The sequence below is a fragment of the Phoenix dactylifera genome, chromosome 13 (genome assembly GCF_009389715.1).
Source record: "Phoenix dactylifera cultivar Barhee BC4 chromosome 13, palm_55x_up_171113_PBpolish2nd_filt_p, whole genome shotgun sequence".
Classification (NCBI taxonomy): domain Eukaryota; kingdom Viridiplantae; phylum Streptophyta; class Magnoliopsida; order Arecales; family Arecaceae; genus Phoenix; species Phoenix dactylifera.
Genome location: NC_052404.1, coordinates 12089637 through 12102104, shown reverse-complemented (window position 1 = coordinate 12102104; position 12468 = coordinate 12089637). Strand labels below are relative to the sequence as shown.

Here is a 12468-nt window from a genome sequence, read left to right as displayed (position 1 = left end):
CCCTTATCCTATCCTATCACTTAGCCTCCAAATTTTACTCCACCTGACCAACTCGAGTCAATCGTTCCTCCATTAGCTAAACCTAGTCTATCCCATCTACAGATCTCATACCCGAATTAACCAACACAAAATTCTCCGCAACAGTCTAACCACAATCCTCCACAACAATCACACTTGTTACTTGTCTTGACCGAGTCTTGTGCATCCGATTCTATAAGTGATCATCCTCGTCCCTCTACGTCCAGCTCATCCACAATTCAGCCAAGCACCAATTATGTCATAACTAGCTCCCAAATAGGTCACCAGCATCCAAAATCCTTTCCTGACTATCAAGTTTATTTTTCTACGAAACATCCTCTTTGTGCTTTTCATACAATTCATCTACCACCAGAACCAAGTTGCTATTCCATAGCTGTGAAGTCATCTGAGTGGAGGGCTACAATGGGAGAGGAGTTTGATGCACTTATGACCAATGGCACCTGGTCTCTCTACCCGAGACCTATTGGACACAATGTCGTTTGAAACAAATGGGTTCATCGACTCAAATAGAAGCAGGATGGTTCCTTGGATCGTTATAAGGCCCGCCTTATGGCTAAGGGCATCGATCAGCATGCAAAGTCATGTGGACTTTATAAAAACTTTTAATCTTGTAATCAAGCCTTCGACTGTGAGGGTGTTGCTGGCTCTTGCTATTCACTTTGACTGGGGCATTCATCAACTTAACATTTCTAATGCACTGCTCAATTATGTTCTTACTGAAGAAGTGTATATGGAACAACCTCAGGGGTTTGCAGACCACTAACATCCCACTCATGTGTGCCACTTGCATAAAGCCCTCTATGGATTGAAACAGGTGCCTTGTGCCTGGTTTATAAGACTTCGGGATTTACTGCTTGATCTTGGCTCTCTCATATGATGTTGATTCTTCTTTATTCATCTTTCATCAAAATGATGTTTATATCTACATATTGATCTATGTTGATGACATCTTAGTCACAAGCACTCATTCTTCTATCATAACTTCGGTTATTGCTTCTCTTCGACAAGAATTTAATCTGAAGGATTTTAGTCAATTGAATATTTTTCTTGGCATCCATGCAACTCGTGACTCTTCTGGGCTTCATTTGAGGCAGACAAAATATATCGGGGAACTTCTTGATCGAGCTCGCATGACGGGTGCCAAACCTGTTAATTCTCCTTCAGCTTTTGGTTCAAAACTCTCAGCACATGATGGTGATCTTCTTTCTGACGATGAGGCTACACAATATCGCCAAATGGTAGGTACTTGATAGTATTGTACACTTACTTGTCCTAATGTTTCCTGCTCTGTCAATCAGCTATGCAACATATGCATAGTCGTGCCTGGTTTTCTAGCTTACATCGGGCTGAACCGGATTGCTGTACTTTGGGGAAGGACGAATCACATTTTTAGGACAGTGTGTATCACATGCCTCAATCCAGATAAATTCTTTTTAATCTTCTGATTTTATTCTAATAAATTATTTTTTTATATATTTTTATAAGATAAAAATATAATAATTTTTAGGGTAATTGACTTTCCCATCCCTCTAAAGACTCCACTATAACAAAAAGTCCTTGTTAATTAAAACTAAAACAACCGGTCCAGAAACTTTCCAAACTGTAATTTCCGGTCCCTGAGCCCCTTTTATTTTGAAATAAGATACCGAAAATGCCCCTTCCCTCATGATCTCCCATCCTTCCGAAGAAGAAGAATTTCAGAGACTTTCCAAACTGTAATCTCCCAGCCGCGGCTGCTGCCGACCGCGGCCTGCCCCCTCCCGCGGCCGCCGCCGGCCCGGCTCGCCTCCTCCCGAGCCCCCTCCCACGGCCGCGCCGCCGGGAATGCCTCCGCCCCTGCCCCCATGGTGGGAAGGTGCCGAAGAAGAGGAAGAAGGGCGCCGTCCCGCGTCCTGCGGCTGTCGCCGGCCACGGCCCGCCCTCCTCCAGCGTCCGCCGTGGCCCAGCCCCTTTCCGGCGCCGCCGGCCTCGCGGGAAGAGAAGAAAGAAGAAGAAGGGAAGAAGAGAAGAAAAAAAAGAAAAAGAAAAGAAAAAGTTTGAACTGGGGTCGACTCCTGCTCTGCTGGGGTCGACTTGTGAAAATCTTGGGTCGACTCGCTCACTTCTACAACAATTTTCTAAGAACACTTAACTGTGTGCACAGTCCTGTTAACTGTGTTCGCAGACAACTTAACTGTGTGCCGCCAGCTCGCGGAAGGAGAAAAAAGAAGAAAGAAGAAGAAGGGAAGAAGAGAAGAAAAAAAAAGGAAAAAAAAGAAAAAAGAAAAAAATAAAAATAAAGTTAAATAAGCTTGGAACAATTAAATAAGTTTGGAACACACTTAATCTAACATGACACATGGTTAAATAAGCTTGGAACATATTTAAATCATCCCGGAACACACTTATTCTACCCCAGAACACAGTTATTTCGACTGTGCACACAGTTAAGTGTTATTAGAAAATTATTGTAGACTTATGCTGAGCTGGGGTCGACCCCTAAAGAGCTGGGGTCGACCCCTGAAGAGCTGGGGTCGACCCCTAAAGAGCTGGAGTCGACCCCTGAAATCAGGCAAAAAACAGCTCTCTGGAAAGCCTGAGAGAGTGGACTCCAGGTGAGCAGGGGTCGACCCCAGGTCTGTGAACACAGTTAAGTTGTCTGTGAACACAGTTAACTTGTCTAGGAACACAGTTAAGTTGTCTGTGAACACAGTTAAGTTGTCTAGGAACACAGTTAAGTTGTTTGGGAACACAGTTAACTTGTCTGGGAACACAGTTAAGTTATCTAGGAACACAGTTAACTTATCTGGGAACACAGTTAAGTTGTCTAGGAACACAATTAACTTGTCTAGGAACACAGTTGTTTAGAAACACAGTTAAATTGTTTGGGAACACAGTTAACTTGTCTAGGAACACAGTTGTCTAGGAACACAGTTAAGTTGTCTGTGAACACAGTTAAGTTGTTTAGGAACACAGTTATCTAAGAATACAGTTAAGTTGTTTGGGAACACAGTTAACTTGTCTAGGAACAGAGTTAATTTGTCTAGGAACACAGTTAATTTGTCTAGGAACACAGTTAAGTTGTTTGGGAACACAGTTAACTTGTCTGGGAACACAGTTAAGTTGTCTAGGAACACAGTTAACTTGTCTGGGAACACAGTTAAGTTGTCTAGGAACACAATTAACTTGTCTAGGAACACAGTTGTTTAGGAACACAGTTAAATTGTTTGGGAACACAGTTAACTTGTCTAGGAACACAGTTGTCTAGGAACACAGTTAAGTTGTCTGTGAACACAGTTAAGTTGTTTAGGAACACAGTTATCTAAGAATACAGTTAAATTGTTTGGGAACACAGTTAACTTGTCTAGGAACACAGTTAATTTGTCTAGGAACACAGTTGTCTAGAAACACAGTTAAGTTGTTTGGGAACACAGTTAACTTATCTGGGAACACAGTTAAGTTGTCTAGGAACACAATTAACTTGTCTAGGAACACAGTTGTTTAGGAACACAGTTAAATTGTTTGGGAACACAGTTAACTTGTCTAGGAACACAGTTATCTAGGAACACAGTTAAGTTGTATGTGAACACAGTTAAGTTGTTTAGGAACACAGTTATCTAAGAATACAGTTAAGTTGTTTGGGAACACAGTTAACTTGTCTAGGAACACAGTTAATTTGTCTAGGAACACAGTTGTCTTGGAACACAGTTAAGTTGTTTGGGAACACAGTTAACTTGTCTGGGAACACAGTTAAGTTGTCTAGGAACACAGTTAACTCGTCTGGGAACACAGTTAAGTTGTCTAGGAACATAGTTAACTTGTCTAGAAACACAGTTGTTTAGGAACACAGTTAAATTGTTTGGGAACATAGTTAACTTGTCTAGGAACATAGTTGTCTAGGAACACAGTTAAGTTGTCTGTGAACACAGTTAAGTTGTTTAGGAACACAGTTATCTAAGAATACAGTTAAGTTGTTTAGGAACACAGTTAACTTGTCTAGGAACACAGTTAATTTGTCTAGGAACACAGTTGTCTAGGAACACAGTTAAGTTGTTTGGGAACACAGTTAACTTGTCTGGGAACACAGTTAAGTTGTCTAGGAACACAGTTAACTTGTCTGGGAACACAGTTAAGTTGTCTAGGAACACAATTAACTTGTCTAGGAACACAGTTGTTTAGAAACACAGTTAAATTGTTTGGAACACAGTTAACTTGTCTAGGAACACAGTTGTCTAGGAACACAGTTAAGTTGTCTGTGAACACAGTTAAGTTGTTTAGGAACACAGTTATCTAAGAATACAGTTAAGTTGTTTGGGAACACAGTTAACTTGTCTAGGAACACAGTTAATTTGTCTAGGAACACAGTTAATTTGTCTAGGAACACAGTTAAGTTGTTTGGGAACACAGTTAACTTGTCTGGGAACACAGTTAAGTTGTCTAGGAACACAGTTAACTTGTCTGGGAACACAGTTAAGTTGTCTAGGAACACAATTAACTTGTCTAGGAACACAGTTGTTTAGGAACACAGTTAAATTGTTTGGGAACACAGTTAACTTGTCTAGGAACACAGTTAAGTTGTCTGTGAACACAGTTAAGTTGTTTAGGAACACAGTTATCTAAGAATACAGTTAAGTTGTTTGGGAACACAGTTAACTTGTCTAGGAACACAGTTAATTTGTCTAGGAACACAGTTGTCTAGAAACACAGTTAAGTTGTTTGGGAACACAGTTAACTTGTCTGGGAACACAGTTAAGTTGTCTAGGAACACAGTTAACTTGTCTAGGAACACAGTTGTTTAGGAACACAGTTAAATTGTTTGGGAACACAGTTAACTTGTCTAGGAACACAGTTGTCTAAGAACACAGTTAAGTTGTCTGTGAACACAGTTAAGTTGTTTAGGAACACAGTTATCTAAGAATACAGTTAAGTTGTTTGGGAACACAGTTAACTTGTCTAGGAACACAGTTAATTTGTCTAGGAACACAGTTGTCTAGGAACACAGTTAAGTTGTTTGGGAACACAGTTAACTTGTCTGGGAATATAGTTAAGTTGCCTAGGAACACAGTTAACTCGTCTGAGAACACAGTTAACTTGTCTAGGAACACAGTTGTTTAGGAACACAGTTAAATTATTTGGGAACATAGTTAACTTGTCTAGGAACATAGTTGTCTAGGAACACAGTTAAGTTGTCTGTGAACACAGTTAAGTTGTTTAGGAACACAGTTATCTAAGAATACAGTTAAGTTGTTTGGGAACACAGTTAACTTGTCTAGGAACACAGTTAATTTGTCTAGGAACACAGTTGTCTAGGAACACAGTTAAGTTGTTTGGAAACACAGTTAACTTGTCTGGGAACACAGTTAAGTTGTCTAGGAAAGCCTGAGAGTCGACTCCAGGTGAGCAGGGGTCGACTCGTGCTGTTAAGGGGTCGACTCCAGGTCTGTGAACACAGTTAAGTTGTCTGTGAACACAGTTAACTTGTCTAGGAACACAGTTAATTTTATTTTTATTTTTATTTTATTTTCTTTTCTTCTTTTTCTTTTATTTTCTTTTTTTTCTTTTCTTTTTCTTTTTTTTTTCTTCTCTTCTTCCCTTCTCCTTCTTTCTTCTTCCTTCTCCTCTCGCGAGGCCGGCAGCTACGGAAGGGGGTCGGACGGTGGCGGCCGCAGGATGGGGCCACCGGGGGGGGCAGCGGCTCCTCTTCTTTGGCACCTCCCCACCGTGGGGGCGGAGGTAATTCCGGCGGCGCGGAAGGGGGCAGCGGGTGCGGGAGGGGGCGGGCTGTGGCCGGCGGCAGGCGCGGGAGGGGGTGGGCCGTGGCCGGCGGCTGCCTTTTTCTTCTCCTTCTTCGGTGGGAATGGGAGAGGCGGGGGCATTTTTGTCCCATAAAGCAATGTTAAAATATATATGGACCGGTTGTTAAACAACCGGTCAACAGGGATTTAATGTTAAAGTTCGGTCAATAAATGGACCGCTGAGCAAGTTCCCCTAATTTTTAGGCAATATAGTTTCAGCACTCGCGGTGAAGTTTCTTATCTCGTTTCTTTCTGTGCGGTTTGGCTGGTCACGCTTGGTCGTGAACTGGCTTACTTCCGCTTGGATTTTGTGGAGTTCTCATGTGGGGGGCTCTAGTTTATATGGATACCTTTAGTACCGCTTTACTATTGCTCATTGCTTTCATCGTCTGGAACCGTATCTGTTACGCGCGTGCGTGCGTGATGCACCGAATGTACGAACAGATGCAGGGGAATGTTTGCGCATGAAAGATTACCATATAGATATATATGATTCGGTTGCTGCACCAAATGTACGATATTGTTCGTGGAAAGGGACTTTGTGACACATACGTAGATGCTATTGCTTGGCCTCCGCTCTCTCGTATTTAACTGGAGTCATTAATTATGTCCACAACCGCCGGAGATATTGGGCTGGTCTCCCTTTTGAATTAAGTTTTGGCTCGTTGTAGGAATAGAGGAGAAACAATTCAAGTCGTCTTTTAGTGTTTGAGAAGCCAGGAACCACTGGAGAATGATGGGGGAAGAAGCGGATCAATATCACCCAATTGATGACATGTTTCCCTTGCAAAATATGAACTAGTGCCCATCCCGCGTTTGCCCAAAAGAGCACGCTCCAGATGAAAATTTTTTTATGATAAGTTGGTAACAGAGGGAAAACAAACGGAGAGGAATAATTTACGAACAGGCCTGCAGGAAACCAAATTTTATGGAGGAAAAAGGCAAAAAGACAAGCGAGTCCAGACCAGGTGGTCAAAGGTCAACACTTGGGAAGATCGGACGGTGGTGGTAGCAGCTTCTGACTGGGGAGCAGCCCATCGTTCACCGCCCACGCCATCCCCAAGCCCCAGCTCGTGTGCACGTCCAGGTGGCAGTGCATGAACCACACACCTATCACACCGAAGAGTCAACACAAGAACTCTGACCATAGCCAAAAATAATACCAGGGGCCTCGTGATGCAATCGTTAAATAAACAAATGAACTCACCAGGGTTATCGGCCCGGAACCGGATGGCGACCCATCCGCCGGCGGGCACTCCGACGGTGTTCATCTCGATGGGGTCCGCTAGATTGAACTTGGCTGGGTCCTTGGACGCATCGTAGTTCCCGGACCCTCGGCCCACTACGAAGAAGTTGTAGCCATGGAGGTGCAGTGGATGGCTCTCGGCCCCTTGAATGCTGGTGTCCTGCATGACCAGCTCCACGCTTGTGTTGAAGGGGAGCACCACCACCTTGGTCCCGTTGGTCACAAGGGTGTTGTTGGGTGGAGTCCCCGTGTAGTTGAACGGGAAAGGAGGGTTGTTCGGGAAGTCGGTCGTGTAGACCCCCTTCGATTGCCCCAAGAAGTGGGACTCCAGGAGGGGGGTGCTCGGTAGTGCGAATGAGATGTTGTTGACGGAAGCGGCAAACTTGGTGCCGTTGGGGCCTTGGCAGGTCTGGTTCCTCGGGCACGGGCTCGTGCCGAGGCCTACCGTGAAGTAGAATCGCCTGTCCACGGTCTGCGGCACGTTTGCTGGGAACTGAGCGTTCGCCAAGCTGCGTACCTTGCTGCTGAAGCTTGCGGCGAAGGCGGTGTCGTTGAGTGATGGCAGGGTTGGTTTGAGGAGCGCGAGGTTCTCAGCAAGAGTTGATGGAAGGGAAAAGGTAGGGGGTAGGTATTCGAGGAGGCCGGCGGTGGTTGTGTTGTCGAAGGTTCCGAGACCGGTGGCATAGGGCCTGGCAGCCATTAGGAAGGTGGCGCTGGGAAGACTGGGCTTGGTTTGGAGGAGAACGTTGGTGGTCTGGCCTGGTGTGATCAGGACGATGTCGCTGTTGAAGGGCTTCGTGTAGATGGCATCGACCTCGACGACGGTGAGGTTGTGGTCGGCGATGCTGAAGAAGAGCTCGTCGTTGAGTGCAGCGTTGATCATGCGAAGGAGGTATGTCTTCCCGGGCTTCACCTTCAGCTTAAACGTATCTGCTGGGCATAAGAAAATATTTTATATTCTTTCAGAAACCATGGTGACGAGATATTTAGAAAGATGACCAGCAGGATACTGAACATTCCCGGCATGATCTAAGGCCTGTCAAAAGGGTGGATTTCAGTTAGGCTTGGATTATGTTTCGAATCCCAGGGGACGTCGGTCCATATATATATCCTGTCTGATAACAAGTTTGTTGAGTAGCTGTACTGGTTTAAAACTTCAGGCAAGGTCTTGCACCAATTCATGCTAGCTAGATGGCTTTTGGTCTGGATCAAAACTGAGAAGCCTTGTTTCGCGTGTTACCTTTCGAACAATTGTACAAGGGACCGGGCAGCCCGTTAATGGTGTAAGCATCGGAGACATTTGGGCCTGCACCTGTCCGGAGAGCCTGCGCAATCACTGCCTCAGTGTCCACATTAAACCACTCTCCTGTGATTCCAGAGCCAGGTTTTCTTAGTCATAAGCTCACGAAGTCCGAGCAAAATACTAATCTTTATCCAAGGAAAAGGGGTTAAGTACGTATGTTAATAAGAATAAGCTAAGTTATTAATTACCAAAGATAATGGGGATTTCCTTGTACGGTTTGGCGAATGGGTAAGGAACGCCACGCTTGGGAAGGATGACGATGGGTCCATAGAGGGTGACCCTCATCCAAGAGATGTGTGCATGCCAAAAAAGCGTGCCTCTCTGGGCCAGGATCGTGAAGTTGTAGACGTAGCTTTGGCCCGTCTGTATTGGGCACTGGGTCATATATGCCGGCCCATCAGCCCATCCAGTTCGTAGCTGCCGAACCCCGTGCCTGTCATCCCACCATCAAACAAATTAATCACGCAATAGCCAATTATAATTTACTCACCAACAACAAACCCTCTCTTCTTCCTACGTTATCCATGCAACGACGAACTTGCCGAGTGAATTCCATTACCAGTGAATGGTGACATTATTCTTGACATGGTTAACCACCCTGACAATTACGCGATCACCCTCTCTAGCCACAATTTTAGGCCCTGGGAACCTCCCGTTCACCGTCGCGATGCTCCTGGTGTGGCAAAGCCGCGTCACGTTTTGCATTTTTATCTGGAGAAGCAATTCAAAAACATGAAGGCCATTATTTAACTGCAGCATTGCAGTAATCGCAAATCTTCATCTAAAGCAAGCAGCGTACGTACATCAAATTTGTAGTGTCTCGTTATGCTTGCGGATGAAATCTCCGGCAGTGCTGAAAGAGTGCATAAGGCTAGAAGCAAAGTAGCCATGGGGATTGTGGAAGCAGCATCCATCTCGTCTTGTCTCTCCTCCCTTACCTAATGGAAATGGGAAGCTAGAAAGGTGGGGAGATGCTAGCTGGAATCTTCTTCAAACTTTGGCACGGGGGTCATGGAAGGATGGGAGGTCAGATATATAGTGGTGTGTTTGGTTGATTAGGTAATGATATGATGAAATAGATTACAAATTCCTTCACACTGCCATCCCTTTTCTTTCTCCTTTTTCTCCTCCTCAACAGGGCTCCTGGGTTGGCCTGGAGGGTTCGGTCGAGCTGAATTTTAGAGTGCTGATAAAGTAAGATAGGTTGTCTCTTTTCAGAGAAGTGTTCCCTCTGTTGCATTGAAAATCCACCATTTTTTCTTGGAGAGAACACCCTTGTCGTATGTGTTAATATATTGGCAGCTTTGTTGGATCAACGTCGCAAAGATTAAGATGGAGTTGATGCTCCTATTCACAAAAGGAACTGATCTAGGTATCGACTCTAGAAGCAGGTTAGGTGCCTTGCTATCATCCCAATTCTTCGGTGGCCCATACATTGACCTCAGAGGCTCATGATTGCACTTTGTTTTAGTACTTCACCTTAAGATCAAAGGACCTATGACATATGTCGCGCAACAGGTGTACACATGTTAAAAAAAAAAAGAAAAAAGAAAAATCAACGGGAATAAACACCAAACTCGTTTTCATGAGCTTTATTTCTCGATAAATTAAAACATAGTTCTCCTGAGCTTCCGGCCTGGCGTACATATACAATTATACAAACAACTTTATCACGCAAGTGCCTATAAGTCAAACTTCCCATCATAGTCTACAATCTCGGTTTTGTACATGAACCATAATCCAAAAAAGAATACCCAATCATCAGTTCATTACACCCTGAGTTTCAACAAGAAGGCTAAAAATAAAAAAAATCCTAGCAAGCATTCCTGATATTACTTCATCTTTTTATTAGCAGGATTCGGAATGTCGTAACCTAAGTTTTCACAAGCTATTGTGCACGTAAGAAAGTACGTACGTAGAGACTATAGCTTGCCAGCTTAGATAGCTAAAACCTGAATAAATGTGTAAATGTCTGTTCTTATAAGTTCTAATGGAACGTGCGATGCATGTCTTTTGAGGTGCATGCACTCACTGTTCCCGCAGTGGGATACAGCTTTGCGTGTTCATATTAAAATCTTCAGTGTGAATTAAGCACAAACATACAGACCAGAGGTACCTCTCTCTCTCTCTCTGTGCATCTACGTAAAGCCACTTTGATTTTGAGGTTTAGCTTCGAAATGTGCGGTTGTTGGACTGGTGATTCAAATGGCTGAGACCAGCTACACTTCCTACCACCTCAAGGGATCCGCTCGTCCGCTTCTGCTCGCTCCATCATCTCCTTCGGGCCCCCGACCAAGCCATCTCATCTGTCTTAGTGGTTAAGGAAAGAACTTTTGGTTAATTACGTAACCAGGTAAGTAAACCCTTCTCTAAGCGTAGGCTAATCACAATATATTTCTCTAGAACCATTTCTACCTTCCTTTTGTGTCTCTTGGAAGGGAATCTTATTGATCACAACTATTCTTCTGATAGAACCCCTTCACCATCAGCTTCTAGTGGCGAGATATTCAACTGGGATCGTTGGTAGTTGCCAGGATAACGATATCCTGCCCGAATTCAAAGAGTTGAAAATGACGGGGCTTGCCCTTGCACTACATTCTGTGGGAGTGGGTGAATCCATCGGCATCATTTGGGTAGAACTGTCATTTCAACCACCCCGGAGCAGGTGTTTGAGTTGAATGCTTTTGTCTGTGTGGTAGCTGAGGAAGCAAGTAATGTACAAAGGAAGTTGAATGCCTTTGGAATTGGAGAGGTGACCGAATATAACGGTTCAAAGAAACGTCTCTTAGAGTTACCATAAAAAAAAAGAGAAACGTCTCGTATCCATGATATGCTTTTTCATGTGCACCAAAACATGCAGTTATAAGTTAATTAATTAGTTTTAATTGGTCAGTGAAAAGAATACAAATTTTTGTCACAAATCGATGAAAATCAGGCTTCGTATTTGTTAATATTACTCTGACAGAAATTTATCCTTAGTTTACAATGAAGACAACTGCATTCATTATCCGGTGTCCATTAACATATCCCACAAATATAATATTCATACGTGCACATATATACATAAAAATTCTATACTTCAACAAAAAAAAAAAAAAGGACGGCTATAGAGTTACAAAAGAAATCCGCTTCACACACGCGCGCGCGCGCAGATGAGAGGTCTGTTTAAAAAAACAAAAATAAACATTTAGAGTTTATAAGCCTAAATCATGCTATTTTACTTCTGAGGAAGAAAAGGCCATTTGAAGAGTTTTCCTTATTGTATTTTTTTTTTCATTTGCATGATCATGATCCTAGCCCCAATATAGAGGATATAAAAAAAAAACTCATTATGTTTCATTTCATGATGCCCCCTCTCGTCAATAAAAACTAAATTCTTATAAGCATGGGCTCCGCCATCTAAAGAAGCTAGCTCGATATGCATGTGAATTGCACCCATAAGACTCTAGATTTAATAATAACCCTATCTTTGTGTAATTTGTGCAACGCTAACATAGATGGATCGAGGAGTTGGCCTAGGCTAATAACATAGTTAAACTCTTTGTTTACAACTATTTCTAAGCGGGCGGGCGAATAAAAAAGAGTTGAATCAACAAAATCAGGAACATAGCTAAAGCATTGGTCTTAAGTTTAAAAAATTTAGTTGGGTCAAATTAGAGATGGGTCAAGTCGGATATAAGATTAGGTGAAAAATTTGTCAATCCAAATTCAACCTATTTATTGAATGATTCAAAAAATCAAATTCAAATTTAATTATTTTATTAAATAAATAATTTAGCCCAATCTACGACGAGTTTGACGCAAGGTGAAGAGATTAAATGTTTAAGCAGGGTGTCATTTGCAGCATACCCAAATATATATATATATATATATATATATATATATATATATATATATATATATATATATATATATATATATATATATAATATAAGAAAATAAACAAGTAACGAAAGCCGGCAGACCATATACCGACTTCCAACGCGCACAAAAGGGGACGGCGGAATGGAGGAGAAGAGAATCCGGACGAAACTCCTACCTTCTTCTCCCGCCCGCTTTCAGGAACGTAGAGGGAGGAGAAAAGGACGCGCGATGCCTTCAATCGG

At 42.9% G+C, this 12468-nt stretch overlaps 1 protein-coding gene across 2 annotated transcripts; it reads right to left on the bottom strand.

Annotated features, from left to right (window-relative positions):
• Positions 1-6540: 6540 nt before the first annotated feature.
• On the bottom strand, positions 6541-9401 carry LOC103716740 (laccase-17-like). 2 transcript variants are annotated; one of them, XM_039133119.1, is made up of 6 exons: positions 9166-9401; positions 8922-9073; positions 8551-8795; positions 8300-8425; positions 7021-7992; positions 6541-6923 (listed from the first exon to the last, which is right to left on the bottom strand). In XM_039133119.1, exons 1-6 carry the CDS (start codon positions 9274-9276, stop codon positions 6793-6795), a joined length of 1737 nt encoding a protein of 578 aa, XP_038989047.1. In that variant the 5' UTR covers positions 9277-9401; the 3' UTR covers positions 6541-6792. The 2 variants fall into 2 exon arrangements, with proteins under 2 accessions (XP_038989047.1, XP_008803092.2); XM_008804870.4 differs by having other exon boundaries at positions 7021-7989; positions 9166-9395.
• Between the last annotated feature and the right edge of the window lie 3067 nt (positions 9402-12468).

Coding starts and splice junctions, on each gene's coding strand:
- LOC103716740 (XM_039133119.1), bottom strand. CDS start 9,276: ATGGATGCTGCTTCCACAATCCCCATGGCTACTTTGCTTCTAGCCTTA. Junction 8,796..8,921: donor AATAATGTCACCATTCACTG/GTAATGGAATTC, acceptor GTGGGATGACAG/GCACGGGGTTCGGCAGCTAC. Junction 6,924..7,020: donor GTTCCGGGCCGATAACCCTG/GTGAGTTCATTT, acceptor TCGGTGTGATAG/GTGTGTGGTTCATGCACTGC.